The sequence below is a fragment of the Camelus bactrianus genome, chromosome 9 (assembly GCF_048773025.1).
Source record: "Camelus bactrianus isolate YW-2024 breed Bactrian camel chromosome 9, ASM4877302v1, whole genome shotgun sequence".
NCBI lineage: Eukaryota > Metazoa > Chordata > Mammalia > Artiodactyla > Camelidae > Camelus > Camelus bactrianus.
The window spans coordinates 15,519,126-15,540,008 of record NC_133547.1 but is presented as its reverse complement, the minus strand read 5'-3'; the positions used below and the strand labels follow the sequence as shown (position 1 = coordinate 15,540,008).

At 41.1% G+C, this 20,883-nt stretch overlaps 1 protein-coding gene across 6 annotated transcripts; it reads right to left on the bottom strand.

Moving 5' to 3' along the window:
* Positions 1–970: 970 nt before the first annotated feature.
* Positions 971–20,849, bottom strand: ZNF792 (zinc finger protein 792). Of its 6 annotated transcripts, none has more exons than XM_074371129.1 (4): positions 20,456–20,849; positions 11,340–11,466; positions 10,690–10,812; positions 971–9,933 (listed from the first exon to the last, which is right to left on the bottom strand). In XM_074371129.1, the coding sequence occupies exons 1-4, from the start codon at positions 20,492–20,494 to the stop codon at positions 8,417–8,419; spliced, it is 1,806 nt and encodes a 601-aa protein (XP_074227230.1). In that variant the 5' UTR covers positions 20,495–20,849; the 3' UTR covers positions 971–8,416. The 6 variants fall into 6 exon arrangements, with proteins under 6 accessions (XP_074227230.1, XP_074227232.1, XP_074227233.1 ...); XM_074371131.1 differs by having other exon boundaries at positions 971–9,990; positions 11,340–19,325; positions 20,456–20,848; XM_074371132.1 differs by having other exon boundaries at positions 971–9,990; positions 10,690–10,796; positions 11,340–19,325; positions 20,456–20,848.
* Positions 20,850–20,883: the final 34 nt, after the last annotated feature.

Here is a 20,883-nt window from a genome sequence, read left to right as displayed (position 1 = left end):
ATATGGATATTCAGTTGTTCCAACAGCATTGTTGAACAGATTATCCTTTCTCTATTGAATTGCCTTTACAGCTTTGTGAAAAATGAATCTTCCATCTCCTGATAAATATCATTGTGCCTATTACTGGCCCAAGGAAGACTAGATGTATCAGAAAAAAATATGAATAATGATGGAGACTTATCAATAGGTTCTGATCAATTTATAACCACACGCTATGAATTCTGTTTTCCTTCTTTGGCACTATGTTTTGGGCTCCATAGTGTTCATCTTGTACCAGGCAATAGCAGTGAGTCCAACATGTTCACAACACCAGCCTCTCCCCTAGACTCTCCCCTAACATGATGGCCACCCACACTATCATATGAGTTTTTATGTCTCTATTTGTCTTTTCCATTTTGCCACTTTGTAGGACTCATTAGGATGGTGTTTCAATGTTTCCTCTCTGAGGAAACTATCGAACCCCTGAAATATGCCCAAGGATACTGATATTTGGCATAATCACAATGAAATGATGGCAAAAATCATAACTGTGGCATAATTTGAAGCAGAGCTACAAATCAATTGTTCATTGCGGGACTTTTAAATATAAATGGATAGCTGTGGATCACTGGATTGAAAAATAAGAAAAAGTAAATAATAGAGGAAGTATGGAGTAAAAACTGCAGGGGAAGAAAACTTTGGATTTTAAGTATTGTCAAGGAATATGAGAATACGTTGCATCCATGAAATAACAAGATTCTGTTCAAAATAATACAAGAATGAAAAGAATTATGGAACATTAAAATGAATGTATATTTTTAAAGTGTTCAGTAGAGAGGTTGAAAGGTAATGTTCAAGAAATATTCCTAAAGTTGGGGAGGAGGGACATAGAGGAAAAGAGAAAAGCAAAGAAATAAAGATCTGAATGGAAATCAATGAAGTAAACTGAATAAACTGTAGAGAAAATCAGTGAAACCAAAAGCCTTAAGAATAATAAAATAAACTTCTAGCCAAGCTTTATCAAATTAAAAAGAGTAAAAACACAAATTACCAATACCAAGAATAAGAAAGGAGACATCACTATAGATTATACAAATATTAAAAAGAAATAAGTGGAAATTTTGAATCTATTTATACCAAACAAACAGATAACAAATTTAATGGAAAAATTCCTTTAAAGATACAAATGACTAAAGTTCACGTAAGAAAAGATAACCCGTAGAGTCCTACACCTCTTTAAGGAATTAAATTTGGAATTACAAACATTTACACAAAGCAAACTTCAGGCATAAATGCTTCAGTGGTGAGTTCTACTAAACATTTAAAGAAACCATACCAATTGTACACAAACTATCCCCAAAAATTGAAAAGTAGGAAATGCTTTTCACCTTACTCTGTGAAGGTAACATTTCAGTGACACCAAAACCCAGACAAAGGTATTACAGGAGAAGCATAGACCAATACCCTTCATTAACATAGATGCAGAACCGGAATAAACTTTTAGCAAATCAAACCAACAATAGAACATACCAAGAAAAAGTAGAATTTATCCAAGAAATGCAAGGTTTGATATTTTTAAATTAATGTTAAAAAAGGTAAAATATACAATTGGGGGGGTCTAGGGTGATCCCCCAACTTCCTACTTCTCAGTACCCTCACTCTCGTACAGCCCTCTCTCATTTTACCAGAATTGACCTGTGTGAACCAAATAATACGGCAAAAGTAAGGGCAAATCACCACCAATTTTAGGTTATAAAAGACACTGGTTTCCTTCTTGGGTGCACTTTCTTGCTCTTGAATCACTTGCTTTATTTGGGAGAATCCATCATGATCATCCCTATGGAGAAACCCATGTGGCAAGGAGCTGAACCTTCCTGTCAACAGCAGGGGGACAAAAGCTTGGAACTGAAACTTCCAGCCTCAGGCAAGTCTTCAGGGACTGCAGCCCCAGTAGGCAGCTTGCCTGCAATTTCATAGGGAATCTTGAACCCTAATTGCCTACCTAAACTGCCCCCAGATTAATGTAATTTTCTTGAAAAAAATGTAAACAGAAAGCAACAGAAAGCAGATCAGTGGTTTCCTGCAGATGGCTGAGTACAGAAGGACTCAAAGAAAGGGCTCAAGAAATCTTAAATTTCATAGGTATAAATATATATCAAATTATACATATTAAATATATGTAGTTTAGACTTGAGGAAGGGTGGGGCTTTTTTTTAAGCTAATAGATACGCAAAACTCACCATTCATTATTTTACTGTATTTTACTGTTACCTGTGCTTTGAGGTTAATTATATTTATTTAATGTATCTATATGTAGAAATAGAACACAAGGGTGTGCTACTGTGCAGCCTTCCCCAGCTTCACATTCAGAGACATGTCGCAGCTTGAAATCGGTTGTGTGGCAAACACTACAACTCAGAGCTTAATTTATTGTTTCGTTGGCTGTGAAGACGTAAGAAAGTAGAGACTAACTCAGATTAAATTTAAAAATATATTGTGTTTGTAGTTTTCCACTGGGAACAGCACAGAATTGTGAGAAAATAATCTTTCAGAATTCAAAAATTTTTACCCCATTAAGCAAATAAATTACTGACATCATTGATAAATGACTGACATTCCAACGAATTTCTTTGCTGTTTCATTATATTCCTGTTAATGAAAAAAAATCAACCAATATTCATTTTGACAATTGACCAAAAATATGGACATTTTGCCACAGAATATATATGAGTGGAGAATAAACACATAAAAAGTGCTCAAAATTATGAGTCATTAGAGAAAATTCAAGGTAAACCACAATGAGATTCTACTAGCACATGCCTATTAGAATGGCAAACATTAAGAACACTGAGCTTAGCAATTGTTGGTGAATACATGGGAGAACTGGAACTCTGAGTCAGTGCTGGATGAATCATATATGGTACAGCCACTTGAGGGCGCAATTTGGCAATTTGCAAAAATTTGAAATACTCAGCTGCCCTATGATGAAGGCATTGCACTCCTACATATTAACAAGAGAAATAAAAGCATAGGCCCACATGAAGACCTGTAAATTCATGGTCATAGTAGCTTCATTTGCAATAGTTAAAAATCCAAATGTCATTTGGTAGAAGGAGGGGTTAAAAAAATCGCAGTGCATTTGACTAAAGAATCTGGGAGGACAGTAGAGCAGGAAGCACCAGGAATTTATGTCCCCAACTGGACAACAATTGTACTGACAGAATGTGTTTCATATAACTATTTTGGAGCTCTGTGGTTTATTCAAAAGCTTACAACTTCAGAGGAAGGCTTAGGCAGTAAATTGCAGTTAACTTTGGTCAATTCCAGCCCTTAGCACTGTAGTAGCTACCCCCCCCCCAATACCTTTGCCCTGTGGCAGGCTGTTGTGCATGTGTCCCTGGAACAGCATGCATGCAGTTGGTGGGAACCTGGGTGAAACGCTGCTCTCCAAATGCTGAGGATATGTGCTCTGATCTATTGCTGCTTCTGACTGCAGAGGTGAAGACATAGAAGTGGGTAGCCAATTGTGTAACCATCATCCCATTTTTGGAAGCCCCTCCCTCTCCAGCTGAAGCAACTTCCAGAGGATTTAAGGTACCAGCACATATTCCCTGCTTCATTTTTCTCCTTTCTCCTTTGGGAGCTAGCTTTTTAGGGCTAAGACATTCCAAAGCAATCACATATTCAGAGGAACTTAGAAAGTCACTGTACATGGAAAGGCATGGAAAAGGCCTGAGAAGACCTTAAGTTTACACCTAAGGTTGATCACCAGCAGAAATAGCCTACGACAACTAAATTTTTAATGAATAAAAATGGCAAACCTTGGGGAAAGTAAAGAATCTGATTTCCAAAGTTACACATTAAAATGTCTACTGTTCAACAAAAAAACTACAAAGCATACAAAAAAACAGGAAAGCACGGCCCATTCCAGGGAAAAATAATAAATCACCAGAAACTGTCCCTTAAAAACACTTGGTGGCAGATCTACTAGACAGACTTTAAAACAACTGTCATGTAGATAATCAAAGAACTAAGTAGGACATGGAGAAAGCAAAGAAAATTATATATGGACAAAATGGAAATATCTCAAAAGAGGGAGAAAGCATAAAAAGAAACCAAAAAGAAATTCTGAAGCTAAAATTACCACAACTGGGGGAAAAAAAAAACTTAGAGGGATTCAAAAGCAGATTTGAGAAAACAGAAGAATCAGTGAACTTCAAGATAGGAAAATTGAAAAAGAAAAAAAAAATCTGAAGAAAAGTGAACAGAACATAAGGTACCTCTGGAACACCTTCAAAAGGAAAAACATGTACGTTGTGGGAGTCCCAGAAAAGAGAAAGGGGCAGAGAGATAGCCTGAAAAATTAATGACTGACAACTTCCCAATTTTGATGAAAGATATGAATAGTAACATCCCAAAGGCTCAATGAACCCCAAGAATTAACTCAAAGGGACCCAAATCAAAACAGGTCACAAAATGCCAAAACACAGAGACAAAGAATCTTGAAAGAAACAAGAAGTGAGTTGTCACATTCAAAAGATACTCAATAAGATTATCCACAGATTTTTCATCAGAAACCTTGAAAGCCAGAAAGCAATGGACATATTTGTCCAAAGTGCTGAAGGAAAAAACCAAGAATCCTGTATTTGGCAAAATTGTCTTTCAAAAGGGAGGGGAAAATTAAGAAATCCCAGATAAACAAAAGCTAAGGGAGTTTGTTACCACTAGACCTGCCCAGCAAGAAATGCTGAAGGAAGTCTTTCAAGTTGAAATAAAAGGACATTAGACTAACTCAAAGCCATATGAAGGAATAAAGATCTCTGGTAAAGGTACATACATGGGCAATTTTTTAAACTACTATTGTAACTTTGGTTTGTAACTCCATTTTAAAATTTCTACGTTATTTGAGGAAACAATACATTAAAAATTATCAGTCTTTGTTTCTAGATATACAATGTATAAAGATGTAATTTTGTGACATCAATAACTGAAAGGGTTGGGGGTGGATGGAACTGCAGAGGAGCAGAGTTTTTGTATGTTATTGAAGTTAGGCTGGTATAAATCCAAATTATAGTTGTTATCATTTTAGGATATTTAATGTAATCCCCATGGTAACCACAAAGAAGATAGCTATAGAATATACACAAAAGGAAATGAGAAGGGAATTAAAACAATTCACATCAAAAACATTAAAAACAAGACAGTAGTGCAGGAAATGGGGGACCAAGAAAAGCTACAAGGCATTTAGAAAACAAACAGCAAATGACAGAAGTAAATCCATCCTTATCAGTAATTAAATGTGAATGGATTAAACTCTCCAATCAAAAGACAGAGATTAACAGAATGGATTTTTTAAAAAAATGATCCAACTATATGCTGACTACAGAGGCTAACTTTAGATGCAAAGACCTAAGCAGGTTGAAAGTAAAAGGATGGAAAAACATATTCCATGCAAATAATAACCAAAGAGAGTAAGGGTGGCTATACTAATAGCAGAAAAAATTGACTTTGTTAAAAAAAAAAAAGTTACAAGAGCCAAAGAAAGCCATTTTCATCTAGCAATAAAATGTTCTACACAGCAAGAAGATATAAGAATTATAAACATTTATGCACCTAATAATAGACCAAGAAAATATATGAAGCAAAAGTGGACAAAATTAAAGGACTAAACAGACAGTTTTACAATAGCTGGAGACTTTAATACCTGACTCTCAATAATGGATAGAACAAACAGGAACAAAAAAAAAAGAAAGAAAAGAAAGAAAGAAAGAAAGAAAAAATCAAAGAGAGAATAGAGGACTTGAATAACAGAATAAACCAGTTAGGTCTAACAGAATTATACATAATACTTTACCCAACAACAGCAGAAAATACTATCAACAAAGGAAAAAGGCAACCCACAGAATGGGAGAAATTATCTGCAAATGACACATTTGGTAAGAGATTAATATCCAGCATATAGAGAAATCCTAAAACTCAATGACAACAAAACACAAGCCAACTCAAAATTGGGGAAATGACTTGAATAGGTATTTTCCTAAAGAAGATATACAAATAACCAATAAGCACATGAAATGATAGTCACCATCATGAATCATTAGAGAACTACAAATCAAAACGACAATGAGAAATGGCTTCCTACCTATTAGGATAGATACTATTCAAAAAAACAAGTGTTGGTGAGGTTTCAAAAGATACCTGTATACTCATGTTCATAGCAGCATTAATCACAACAACCAAAAGGTAGAAGTAAATCAAGTATCCTTTGAGGGACGAATGAATAAGCAAAATATAGCATATACACAACAACGGAATATTATTCAGCCTTAAAAAAGGAAGGTAATTCTGACACTTGCTGTAACATGGATTAACCTTGAGGACATTATACTGAGTGAAATACAGTCACAAAATGACAAATATATGACTCTATCTATATGAAGTACCTAGAGTAGTCAGATTCATTTATAGAAAGTAGAATGGTGGTTTCCAGAGGTTTGGGGCAGGGGAAATACAGAGTTATTGTTTAATGGGTATAGTTTCAGGTTTGAAAGATGAAAAGACCTCTGGAGATGAATGACGGTGATGGTTGCACAATATGACTGTACTTAATATCACTGAACTGTAACCGAAAGATGGTTAAGACACTAAATTTTATGTTATGTTTATTTTACAAGATTTTTTAAATTTAAAAAAGCATAAAAATTGTGGTATTCATTCAATAGAGCACTACTCAGTGAAAGGAATGAGCTATTTATACATATAGAATGGATGATTCTCAAGACAATTATACTATATAAAGGAAAACAGACCAAAAATAGATATAAATACTTTATGATTCCAATTATATAAAATTCTGAAAAAGACAAAGCTTAGTGAAAAAAATATAAATATAGTGAAAATATAATGAAAAAAATATAGATCAATGGTTTCCTTGGGATGTCACTAATGGTTTCCTGAGGAAGACAAGAACGAATAGTAAAGGGGCACGAGGTAGCATTCTGGGTGATGGATAAGTTCATTATCATAATTATGGTGTCGACTCCCTGAGTGTATACATATTTAAAAACTTATCAAACTATACACATCAAAATGTACAACCAATTATTGCATGAAAATTATATCTCAACAAAGCATTAAAAGAAATTATCACACATAAAAATCTGATCTCCCACTCCTTTTAGAAAACTAGAAGATATGGCAACCCCATATTGACTCTGTTACCTCTCCTCATGCACTGGCAGCAAAGATGGCTGGCTGTGCCACAAATGCCTCATCCCTGGCACAGAGGAGCGACCTCTTCGTAGTCCCCATTTTCCTGCCAACACAGCATTGGTTTTGACATGAGTCATGCAGAGAGCCTGTGGTAATCCACTAAACCTTTAGATTATTTGCTCTCCCAGTGACCTTAGTCATAGGACAGAGGTCTGGAGGTCCTGAGAATTTCTGCAAATCCTGAACCCTGCACAGTCACATTTAAGGGAACCTTTTGAGATGCACTTTTATATCAGGTACATCCCCTCCAGTTTGCCAGCTGGGCCCAGTTAAGTCTTACAGTTGGTGACACAGACTGGATGTTAGACATCAAGGCATATGATTCCTTGGGAGGAGCCAGGTAAACAGCGTCTACTTAACAGTGCTAGGGAATATGAGGCATCTTCAGGAAACAAAGGGCCCAAATCACGCTGCTTCCAGATGCACTGGAGGTTGCACAACCTCCCCTTCCTCAGGGTAATCTCTAGTCCACAAAATTTCATGCCATTCAGACAACAACATTAGGTCCACAAGCCCTGCAAACTTCCCTAGGAGGCCTTGGGTAGCAACACAAGTGAGGCCAGATCTGGACTGAGAGCTGTTCTCTGTCATCCTGCTCCTCCCTGAGGCAATAAACTAGGAGACCCCTTTGGTTTGGTACACCTTAATTCTGTTTTCAACCTACTCAACACAGTTATCAGACCACAGGAGATTAAAGGTGGCTTTATCAATAAGGCTCTTATTATCACTCAAACCAGAGCAATGTTAAGTAAACAGTTGCTGAGATGGGTAATGTGGAAACTGGACGAATCCATCATGAGCATCATACATGATCAACAATGTCCTCGAAAAAGGGAAACTTCTGCAAGCTGCCAGTAGGACCCAGTTCAAGTCTTCATGGTCAAAGATGGGTCGTGTCCACAGGGGAGGGATGACATCTTCCTGTGGCCTCAGGCCACTCACCATTCCCTCTTGGGAAGTGGACACAGAGGCCTGAGCACGGGGAGTTGCTGACATACACTCTGGAGACCTGCCGGTGGGTAGATGGTTTCTGCCACCAATACTAGCAGTGACAAAACTCTGGCAAAGTCTGTGGTCAGAAAATAAAACCCTGCTCCAGAAAGCTTACAACACATCTAGCATCCACTGGGAATCTCTTCAGTACAGATATTTGGATGAACAAGGTTCAACTTCTAGCTGACAACTCCTCATAAAGACCACTCTCAGAACTAATCACTAGTCCGTGCTGCTGTGTTGCAGAAGGAGAGAGCACATTTTCTGAACTCCTTTCTCTAGCATGAATTTTCTGATGCCGGATGAGGGTAGACCTTTGGCTGAAGGCTTTTCCACATTCACTGCACTTATATGGCTTATCTGGTTTGTGAACTTTCTGGTGCTGCCTCAGGTTTGAACTTTGCCTGAAGGTTTTCCCACATTCAAGGCATTCATAGGGCCGCTCACCAGTGTGAAGTCTCCGATGGTTATTGAAGCTGGAGCGTTGGCTAAAGAATTTCCCGCATTCAGGGCACTGATAAGGCCGTTCACCAGTGTGAAGTCTCCGATGGCTATTGAGGCTCGAGCTTTGGCTAAACAATTTCCCACACTCATTGCACTCATAGGGCCGTTCACCAGTGTGGACTCGCTGATGTTTCAAGAGGTCAGAGCTCCGGCTGAAGGCTTTCCCACATACGCTGCACCCATAGGGCCGTTCACCAGTGTGAACTATCTGATGTTGAACAAGACCATCAAAGTGGCTAAAGAATTTCCCACACTCGTTGCACTTATAAGGTTTTTCTCCAGTGTGAACTCTCCAGTGTTTAATTAGGCTGGAGTTGCAGTTGAAGGATTTCCCACATTCACTGCACTCATGAGCACTTTTACCAGTATGAACCCTCTTATGATGAATGAGGTTGGAGCGTTGGCTAAAGAATTTCCCACACTCACTGCACTCATAAGGTTTCTCTCCAGTGTGAACCCTCTTGTGTTGAATGAGATTGGAGCTTCGGCTAAAGAATTTCCCACATTCGCTGCACACGTGAGGACTTTCACCGGTGTGAACTCTCTGATGCTTGATGAGACTGGAGTGCTGACTAAAGAATTTCCCACACTGGCAACACTCATAAGGCTTTCCTCTATTGTGATCTCTCTGGTGTTGAACGAGGCCGGCGGCATAGCTGAAGAATATCCCACATTTGCTGCACTCATAAGGCCTTTCTCCAGTGGGGGTTCTCTGCTGAACGAGTGAGGGTTTGTCACTGAGAGCATTCTCAAATTCACTGCACTTCTTACGGCGTTGCATGGTGGGAAAATCCACCACGCTTTCAGAGTTGTGGTGTGGCTCCCAGACACTGGGAGGGACCTGATGCTGGAGAAAACCACATCTGGCCACAAAGTCCTTCCCGCCCTCCCTCAGTGGGAAAGGCTTCCTTGATGTGTCATCGCTGCAGCCCTTCACAAGCGCGGCCCTGCCCTCCTTCCTTCCAATAGGCTTGTCTCCATTCTGCTGCATCTGTTGCTGGTGAAGGTTGGCATTGAACTTGAACTCCTTCCCGTATGCCTCACATACATGTGGTTTCTGCCTGGGATGTGTTGCCTGGTGTTCAGCCAGCTGCAAAATGTCTTTCAAGTGTAGGCCACATGTGTCATAGGGGTAGTGCTTCTGGATGGATGGTGCTGCCTTGGGATTCATGTCCTGTGACACTTCTACAGAAACACAAAGTTCAGAAGGTGACTCCTCACTGTCTCTTCCACGGCAAAAGTCTGAAAGCAGAGAGTGCTGGTGAAATTCATGTTAATTTTTATAGGCAGAAACAACCCAATCACAAATGCAAGTCTGACCCAAGAATGAGTCCGTAGGATTGTTGGCAAGATAAGAGGCCTGAGGTCAGGATAAGGTATGGTCTTCTCCACAGTACTGTGCCTGGTAAGGTCACAGAATAGGGGAAGACTTCCCAGGAGCAAGGACACGAGGGCGCAGTATCAGGTGGAAAGGCAGATCTCCAACTCACTTCTCTATAAAGGCTTTTCAAAGGGCACTGGCTGCTGTAGCCCATGAGGGCTGTGCAGAAGGGTACGTCCAGGCCCAGGAAAATCTGACTGCAACTGGATAACTGGTGTTCAGGGACTATCAGAGGAAATGTGCACATGTCACAATGTATCAAGTGTAGACCCATGTTGGAGAGACCTGTGGGAAGAGTGAGACGTGGAGGCCAGAAAGGTGGGGCACAGTCAGGGGCCTGGTGTTAGAGTAAAAATGGCAGCTTGTCAAGCAAAGGAAAGGAGAGGAGAGTAGAGGAGAGGAGTGGGGAGGGGAGGTGGGGAGGGGAGGGGAGGGTAGGAAAGGAAGAAGAGATATAAGCCCATTGGCCTTGGCACCAAAACAATGATGAACATGAGAAAAGTTGCAGGTATGATTTGAAGACAGCAGTGACATCACATTCTCCCCCACCTCCCACTTACCCGAGCCAGGCCCTTTATATGCCCCTCTTGCCATGGCTGAAGTCATGTCCACTTGGTCAGGAACCCAGGGCTCTGCCCCCATCTCCAGCTGGGCCACTATGTGGGACCTGAAAGATGTAAGTCCTAAGGGAAACATAGGGCAGGTAAGGGGCCAGCTCTTGCCCAGGTGAACTACCCCACAACAGGTCATAGGAAAGAAGACAAAATATTACAGAAGTAACACACAAGGGAGGTCTGGAGGGAACATCCCAATAGTCATGGCAAGTGGTAACCACGTTAGTGCCTAGAATCCCTGGCGTTCAGGATTAGGAAATGTTAGCTAAAGGAAAGGAGCCGAACAGAACTGTCATAGACCTGGACAATCACCCAGGCGGGCAGCGGCCGAGTCAGGTGGGACCTGCCGGGCTGACTGCAAGACTTCATTCTGGGACCTTTCCCTGTAAAACTTCAGAGCAGCGGGTGTTGGGGCTGTCTGGGGAGACCATGGGACCCTGCACACAGCTCAGCTCTGGAACCCACAAAACATATACCAGGAAGTGGGAAGGAAGCAGGGCCCATGGTCCAGCTGTGAGAAGGAAGGAGCTGCCTCTTCAGAAAAGAGGACCGAAAATGATGTGCTCAGGACACCTCAGTGGGTGTGAAAGGCTTACCCAGCGAGGCTATCAGTGCAAAGTTCTCCAGCATCACATCGCAGTACAGGAGTCTCTGAGCCTCATCAAGGAGTCCCCACTCCTCCTGGGAGAAGTAAATGGTCACGTCCTCAAAGGTCACACAGCCCTGCCGTGAGGGGACAGTTCATTCCATGATCAGCCTCTCTCCTCAGGACTCCCTGTCTATCCCCTGTTCACCCTCCTCCCCAGCTCCCCGACTCAGAGGGGACCCCAGGCCCTGGTCCCACACCTTATATGACTGCTGTTTCAGCCCACAGCAATGCCAGGGAGTGGGCAGAGAGACACCAGCTAAGCTCTGGGCCTGAAGTGCAGGGCCCTTAACGTCACCAACGTCACGCCTCCCAGATACAAACCAACAGGGGCTCAGTCTTCTCCTTTAATCCCCAGTACCAGGGCCCTGGGGCCAGCAGCTCACACACACTCCCCACGTGCATAGCACTTTTAGGACTACGCCTTCCCCAAACTCTAGTCTTCACCACTGCAACCCCACTGTTGCTAGCCACATCGTTGCTCTGCACATGGCACTGTTGGGGCGCAGGGTAGGCCACACCAGAATGTGCCTCAATGGCATTGGTTACTGATTATCTTTTTTATTGAAGTATAGTTGGTTTACAATGTTGTGTTAATTTCTGGTGTACAACATAGTGATTCAGTTATACACATATAGATACGTAGTCCTTTTCATATTCGTTTTCATTATAGGCTATTACAAGATATTAAGTATAGTTCCCTGGGTTGCTTATCCAGTTTCGGGAAGATTTCCTTGTAGTTCCACTGGTATGAGCCCTTCAGCGAAAGTTCAGTAGGTGTTCTGTGAGAACTGCGCCACGTGCAGGTGTGTTTTTGATGTATTCATGGGAGAGGGTGAGCTCCGCGTCCTTCTGTTCCGCCATCTGGAAGCCCCTCCACCCATACTGATGATTTTGAATTAAAGTTACTTAAGAAATGGCCAACACAAAAGAGATACTCTGACTCTCCTTTCTGTCTCTCTGAAAGCAAGAAATGAGTCTCTCACGTAAAAAGTGCACTCCCTCAGTCTGGGGATAGAAAGACACCCTCATCACCAAAGACAGGGAACTCGGGGCCAAGACGCCTCTATAAACAAACTTTGTCACTTCTTTAATTTACTACCCCAAGCCCAAGCTCTGCTTAGCTTCTTCACTAACTGGGCACCCAAAACCTAAGTTGCTTTGTTTGGTTAATTCCTCACACATTTATTGTTTCTTTGTCTAAAAATACACAAGCTGCTTGCTTTGGCAACCTCTTAGGTCCCATTTCTGTGTGACTTCCATGTGCATAAGTTAAAATATGTTTCTTTTTCTCCTTTTAACCTGTCTTGTGTCAATTTTTCTTACAAGTCCAGCCACGAGAACTCAAAATAAAGGTAGAGGGGCAATTTCCCCATTCCTGACATCTGATGAGCCAGGCAGGCAGCTGGCTGGGCCCTGCCTCCTGCCCCAAGGCTGCTGAGAGATCCCAGGGCCCCTGATAAAGGCTGCAGAAGGTAGGATTTCTTACCAAGTCGGCCTCCCAGACCTCTGCCTGCAAGGTCTGGCGGAAAGGAGAGTGGTGACAGTCCCTTTTCTCTGACTGTAAATCTAGATTAGCAGGAGAAAATATTTGTGGAGCTGTTTGGTTCCCTGGACTAGCGACTCAGGAATCCTTATCATTTTCCTCCCAGAGATGGTCGCTGTCATCCTCTGTCTCTGTCTGCTGTGTTGTTTGTTGTGAGGAAGAAACACGGGGCAGAACGCAGGCAGAGGCCCCCTGAATCTGTTGTCTGAGCTGGCCTCCCAGACTCACTGGTTCTCTCCAGACCAGCATCAGTTTAGACAAACTTTGCTGCGGGTCCTCTGTCTAAACCCAGATGAGGTTTTTCCTTCCATCTTGTTTTATGTCCAGAGAGCTTGGCTTAGGGTCCAGTGAGCACTTTCTCTCTGGTCTCTGCCATCTGGAAGGTGCACTGACTGGGGTGCATCTGGTGGCCATACCAGCTCTCAGGGGAATTTCAAAAGGAGTCCTGGGCCATAAGGGGCCTTTGTCATCTCAACCTTCATTGAATTGTTAGTGCTGGAAAAGTCCCATTCCTGCCTGATACCATAAATTATCTGCTTTATGGCTGGAGGTGTCTCGCATTTTTGTGGGTCACCGGGGACACTGTTTCCACTACACCATTCTCACCACCTGCAGCAACAAAGGGGTTCTACTGTCTTAGACTAACTCTGGGGGTGAACTGCCTGGGTCGTGTGAGGGCTGTATATTCTTCCTGCGGGATGCCTCTTGCATCTTTGGTTAAGCCGTAATACAACATTTATTGAGTCACTGTATGAAATTAATATAAGATCCTTCACATCAATGGTCAGATGATAGATCCTTTAAATTGGCTATATTTAAAAGGAAAAAGAAATATTTTGAGTGCTCTCCTCATAAACACGGGAGGATCAAATTAAAAGGGAAAAAAAAAGGTTTAACAACTAGTCTTAAAGAATCCCTTTAAGATGGGGGTAAAAAAACCCCGGAAATTAGACTTAAAACAAAAATTGAACAAAAATTCTCCTTCTTAAAAGCCACCCCATCTCCTCAGCAGTTCCCCAGGCCCTCCTACAAATAATCAGAAAATGAATCAGCTGGAGGCCAAGATTTAAGGGTTAATAGAAACAACTGTCTTGGTCCTGCAAATCTCTACAAAACCAGAAGTACAGCTGTAGAAATAAGTCAAAGCCCGCCTGGCTTGGCCTGTCCCCAGACCTCATCCAGTCCTCTCAAAACGTTTGTAGATACTATAATAGATCAGGATACTGGAGCAAAATTGTCCTGTACTTAAGAAAAAAAATGAATAACAACTACCCTGAGATTTATGATAATAGACAAATATACTCCAAAACACCTAGGAGAAAACTTATATTTTCAGAATTGTTTCTTCAGCTTATAAATTATATGTCTTTGAAGTGTAAACACAGCCCACATAGCCTGAAACTGAGTAGGGATTAACTCAATCAGGGGAACCTGAAATTATAGGGGGAAAAAAAGAGCGAGAGAAAGCGGCTTTAGCAGTCCTGCTAAAAGGACTCCTGCTCAGACTCATTAATAAGTCACAGCCTCCTTGAATTGCTTTCCAAGGGCAAATACAGATCTTAAAAGTCTTCTCCACATGTAATACAAGACTGGTTAAGCTGAGCAAATAATCTAATTTATTTCAACTGTTATTCATCAACTAGTGAGTTTTGTATTGGACCTGATTTATGACTAAAGTTTTAAAATGAAAATTATGAGATCTCTGGTTGTATTTGTCTCTATGTGTATATTACCTCCAGATGGTATTGATAAAATTAATTTGTAAAAAAGCTCTATTTAATTGGCTTAAATAAAAAAGCACTTATATAAAAATTCTCAAATATATAATAAAAAATAACCCAAGTGTTTTTCAACTTCACACAATCTAGGATAATCTTTAGTAAATAAGAGTTACTTTTAAGCTGGTTAAATTAATACAGGTGTGTCTTCAGAGTTAGCATTAAATATGATGGAGATAAACCACTTTTGTTCTACCCAGATTTACTAGTCAAATGGGCTAATGTTGTCTCTGTTGCGAAGTTTGTCAGCAAAAAACCAAAAAACAAAACAAACTTAAGATTATGACTAACTGCTTTAATGTCTCATCAGATTTTCCTGAATAATCTAAATATGATCGCTAAAAACACATAGATTAAGTAGATGTAAATGTGATCAGAGTTTTTAGGTGAACTTTTAAACAATAATTGTTTTATGATATATCCACTTATATAGTTTCCTAAACCCCTTTGGTAATTTATACCCTTAGAGTTTTGCTAAGTTAAATTAAATTATAAGAATTCATTCATTATCTAGACCATTTCCAAATAAGATAAAGTGCTGAAATATTCATTGCTAAGCAAGTCTAAGTTTATACCTTCTTTTGGCCTCTTATTACAGAGAAATTAAGTCTTTGGCTCTGGTAAATATATCTTGTGCTTTATTGAAAGATTGCACTATGAAGTAGCATATGTGTCTATATGTAATTATTGTATTTATAAGTACAACATATAAGTTATAAAATGTATTTGAAGTGTGCCAAGTCACAAAATGTTAATAAAATTCACAATTGTTTATCTCTTTATTTTCACTAAAAAAAATTAAGATTTCAAAGGGTTAATAAATCTAATTAATATATGCAGTTAAAGCTGCCAGGTACAATAACAGAAATAGAATGTGTTTTGGGGTAAGAAAAGGTATAAGGTATGGAGATGTTCTTGTTAAGGGAAAAAAAAGGTGATCTTGTCCAAAAGCTGGTTATTGCTAAATGGAAAAGAAAACAAAAGACAAACTAAAATGGACACAGAAAATTGTAGAAGGTTTGTGAATAAAGGAATCTTCAGAAAGGAATTTTTTGTGTGGTCAGGACTGAATATGATTGAAATTAATGTAATTAAGTATGTAAGTTTTAATATCAAAGTAAACTGGCGTAAAATTGGAATTTGGTTTTTTCTCTGTTAAAAGAAATTGTTTTGTATTTCTTATTGGTCTGCTCTTGATAATAAAGAGACTCTGAAAGGCTTTTCTTTATCTTGAAGTAATGTACTAGAAAAAAAACAAAGATCTTTTGTCTTGTCAAAAGAATCACTTACAGCATGAGGTCCTGGGTTCAATTCCCAGTACCTCCTCTAAAAATAAATAAACAAATAAACCTAATTAAAAAAAAAAGAGTCACTTATGTTCTATGTTTTCTTATCCGGTCTTTGATTACTTAAGTAAACCTAGTCCTCTCGATATTAAAAGAGCCAAATTTTGCTCAGAACTACACAACCTCTATTTGCCTATGAAGTCTTTAACTGTTATTTTGGCTAAATGGATAACTAAGCATTGTTTCACAGTGACCTATTCTACTGTTTTAAAACCTTTTTGACATTTTTGACAAAATTCCCCCAAATCAAATTCTAAACAAAATCTTTTTGACTTAGAAATAACTGTGAGATGTGAGAGATTTCAGAGGATCCCTGAAGTACCTCAAAGACTTACTCTCTCTCTTTGTAAAAAGAGAGATATTAAACTAATTAGGTGTACTTGATATGTTAAATTACAAGGAAACCGTTGTCAGCTAAGAAATCATGTTAAGCCTTCTTCATGTGGTGTCTGTATAGGTATGTATTGTAAGTGTTTCAAAAAATATGTGAAATTCCTGATGTCATCTATGTCCTGGCATAAAATGTTATCTGTCATCAAAATGGAGGCTCACCCTAAAAGAACTGAGCTGGAGTATCAGGGAAGTGCCCTGACTTTCTCACAAAAGCAGCAACAACAGAGTCTGTAGATTGCGGCACATGGAGATAAAATCTGCTCTGCTTCTGCAAAAGAAACTGACCCCTTATTGCCAGACTTTTGCCATCCTGATGTCCTTGAACCATGGCAAAAGTCTGCTCCTGAATAAGAGAAGTTAAAATGGGCAAACAATAGCAGTAATTTAAACAAATGGTTAGGGTTATGGGAAACCCAAGATGGCCACTTGGTTAACCCAGCTCCCTAGCAAACCTCATCTTTTTTTCTTGCATTCCTCCACTCACCATTGTGCATTTAAGATGCATTTAACTAGACATTGGCAGGAAGATTTCTATAAAATTGCAAAAATAGCTTACCAGCAATATCTGACCTGTCAGGTCCATTATCCTAGAAAAATCTCTCTGGACCCTTTGAGCACCTGAGGCTGGACTTCATTCAACTGCCACTAAGTGTGGGTCATCAAAATGTTCTTGTTATTATATGTCTGTTTTCTGGGTGGGCTGAAGCCTTCCCTTGATGCAAGGCTGATGCTTTCAAAATGGCAATGAAACATTTTTTAAAAAATTTGTTTTCCACTTGGGGCATACTTACCACAACCTCCAGTGATCAAGGTGCCCACCTCACTGGGCAAATCATAAGAGCCTTAACAAAAACCTTGCAGATTTCTTGGAATTATCACTGTTAATATCACCCTCAATCATCAGGCAAGGTCAAGAGAACTAATGGAAGAAATGGACTCAAAGCAGAACAAGAATTAATTACAGGGGATTGAATGAACTGATGAATAGGATTATAATTTTTATGACTTTTTGTCTAAAATATTACTGATTTTTTAACCTTTTGTTTTCCAGATGCAAGGAAAATTTTTTTAAGATTCATAGCAATTTGGTAAATTATACCTTTGCAAGCAGAAAGGAAACATTTATCCTTTTCTCCCTATCTGATCTCTCCCCAGAATTCAGAAACTCTCAATGAGTGTTCTTATTTTCTTAGCAATATTGTTATTTGCATAAGTTCAATAAGAATCTCTTCTCTTTATAATAGGACACGATTAGAAACTGGTTATATTACCAAAGATTTGACTGGAATATCATATTTGAGAGAAACATACGTAGACTCAGGAATGATCAGACAGCTTGAAGGAACTAAGGTTGACTTTATGGACCAGTTTAGCCCCTTGGAAAGGCAGCCTGGTACGTTGCTTACAGGATTCCCAGCAGCCTTACCAGGTGAGTAAGGAAGGTCACCTCCTGGTGGGTGCAGGAACCTCAGGATATTTGGGGGACCTCAAGAAGAGAGGAATTCACCCAAATCTATAGGTATTATAGATAAGTCTGATGAGAAGTCTTTGGCATGACTTCCTGACCTCAAGAGGCTATTAAAAGTCCAATTTAGAAATTCCTTATGGAAAGTTCCAGCAAAGCAGATTTAAGGACCCGTATGGCCAATCACTATTCTGGCTGGACTTGTATAAATAATCAGGCCAATTTTATTGAGTTTATACTTATTCTGCAAACAGATTAGTCTTAATTTGTCTATCTTTGATAGAAATGAGGGTGATTTTAGAAAGAAAAATTATGTTTCAGTAGAAACTATAATGCACACCTATGGATATTAGATTCTAGTGCTATTAATTTTCATTGAGGTTTTTATTTACCTGAAAATTGGACTGGATCCTGCATTTTTCTACTTTCCTCCAACATCTGGCTACAACTAATTAACGTTTCCAATTTTCTCTCACCCTTCTGACTTAGAATCATTGAGAACTAAAATTGCCCTTTTCCTGAAGCCCTGCAGATTGAAGCTAGGCAACATGATATAAACCTCAGATAAGTTGCCACAACAGCTCATATTAAACAATCCTCAGATCCACTTTTCCCTCCACACAGCCCCCATCCCAACCACCACCATGAACACTAACTCTCCTTCGTCTGTCTTTATGATGCCACACAAGCCAGACAAAGTACCCAAGCAAGAGACTCTGTTCTCAGTTTGTGGAACAAAACTCCCCACCTCCCTCCTCCCCCTAATGTCACTGCCACCATAACCTGAAGTTTCATCCTCTAAATCCTAAATCAGACACACAGTTCCACCCTTGTCCATACACCAGATGCCACATTTTGGATGTTTGGCTTTCTGTTTTTTTAATTGAAGTATAGTGGATTTATAATGTGTTAGTTTCTGGTATATAGCATTGTGATTCAGTTATATACATATATATTATTTTTCATAACAGGTTACTACAAGCCATTAAATATAGTTCCCTGTGCTATACAGTAGGACCTTGTTATTTATCTATTTTATATATAGTTGTGTGTATCTGCTATATATGAACACCCATTTTATCCTTCTTTACCCCTCTGCCCCCTGGTAACCATAAGTTTGTTTTCCACGCACATTTGGATGTTTCTAGCTGTGAAAATAAACAAAAACCAACCAAATGAAAAAAAGCAAAGGCTATTTATTCTGAGTTTGTTATAGAAAGGGAGTCGGCCACTTACATTTTGGCACAGACTCTAAGGCAGGCAGAGGAGTGGGCAAACTTTACAGTAGAAAAAAACAGAAGGCTTCAGGGATGCCCTGTTGGCATAGGGAAGCTGGAGGCAGGCTAACTAGAAGCAAGGCATCCTGTGTGATTGGCTGTGGTGCATATTTGGCTTTCTCTGGTTGGTCCTAAGTTGGAAGTAGGAATAAAAATTAAAGCAGCTGTCAGTTGTGAAGTCCAGGTCACTTGGAAATAACTGTTACAGAAGTTATTGTTTAACTATCTGGATATCTAGAGATAGCAATCTGGCTTCCGGCAAGTCTAACTTCCAGCAGGATGGCTTCCTGGGTTGTTTATTGCAGATAAGGGGGTTGGTTTCCTGGGAGGTTGCTGCAGGTTGTGGGGCAGAGTTCTGTCTTATATGGTCTGCCAGTTGTATATTCAGTGTCTCATAACCTAAACGAAGCTGCCACAGAACACCGTAACTGTGTCCAGATGCCCACTCTTCAGCCCCACTCAGGGGTCTCCGGAACACCAGAGTTCCACATGGCCAAAACCGAACTTCTGCTATTTCCAGCGAAAATTCCTTCTACAACCAATCCCCCCTTCTCAGTTGATGGTTCATCCATCTTTCCAGCAGCTAAAACCAAAAACCAGGGAGTCCCCTCTTTTCTTTCTCAACCTCCACATCAGAAAATCTGGTGAGCCTAACTTGAAAGACACATCTAGAATCCAATCACTTCTACCTCGGGTCACCACTCCTCTCCAGCCACCCGCCCAACTTACACGGACGGCAATGTTGCAACAGTTTACTCCTCGTTCTCCCTGCCTTCGCCCTCAGCCCCCAGTCAGTGTTCCACTCGGCATACATTGGGGTCCTGTTAAGATCTGAGTCAGATCGTCTTCCTCCTCTGCTCTAAACCTTCTGTGGCTCCAAACACTCGGAATAAAAGTCCAGCTCCTCAATCCGCCATTCCAGGGCTGAGATCAGCCCACCTGCTCTCTGAACACTCCCAGCTCAATCTCACCGCCAGGTATTTGCATATGCTGGTTCCAGTGCCTTGGAAACCCTTTCCAGCCTCATTCCACTAGACTTCAGAAATGGGAACCGCGCTGTATGATCCCTGGCCTGGATTCAGGACCCTAGGCTGGGAGTGGCTCCTCACCCAACCCCACCGCACCCCCAGGGTCCCCGGACTCGAAAGCAGAATTGAGAAAGGCTAAAAGTCGTGGAATTGCGCGCATCTCTGACATCCCGGCCCGGGGCACGTGAGGGTGGGGGTCTGAGCGGCCGAGGGCCGGGAGCGCACCCACTCACCTGCGCCGGGTCCAGCAGCGCTGCCGCCGCCGCCGCCATCGCAGCCTGTGGACGCAGCAGGGCCCCCAAGAGACGGGTGACCGAGACGGGTGTCGCAGGCGCAGCCCACCACCGACCACCTGGCCCGGCCCCAGGCGCGGTGGGACTTCAGTGTCCCCGGGGTCAAGCGCGCCACGGGCTCGGGGGCCGCCTGTGGGGCCGCGGAGAGCGCGCGGCCCGGCGGGACCCCGGCGGACACCGCGTCCCCGGAGGTCACTAGTTCAGAGGCGCGGAGGAGGATCCTGGCCTCCCTGTCCTTCCCCACCCGGTCCCGAAAACGGCCTGGAAAGCGGTACCGGCCCAGCCCCGGCCCGCGCTTCGGAGCGCACAGAGCCGGCCCGGGGAAATGACTTGCTGGACTGAAACGCAGGAAGTTCCGGCCCCCACCT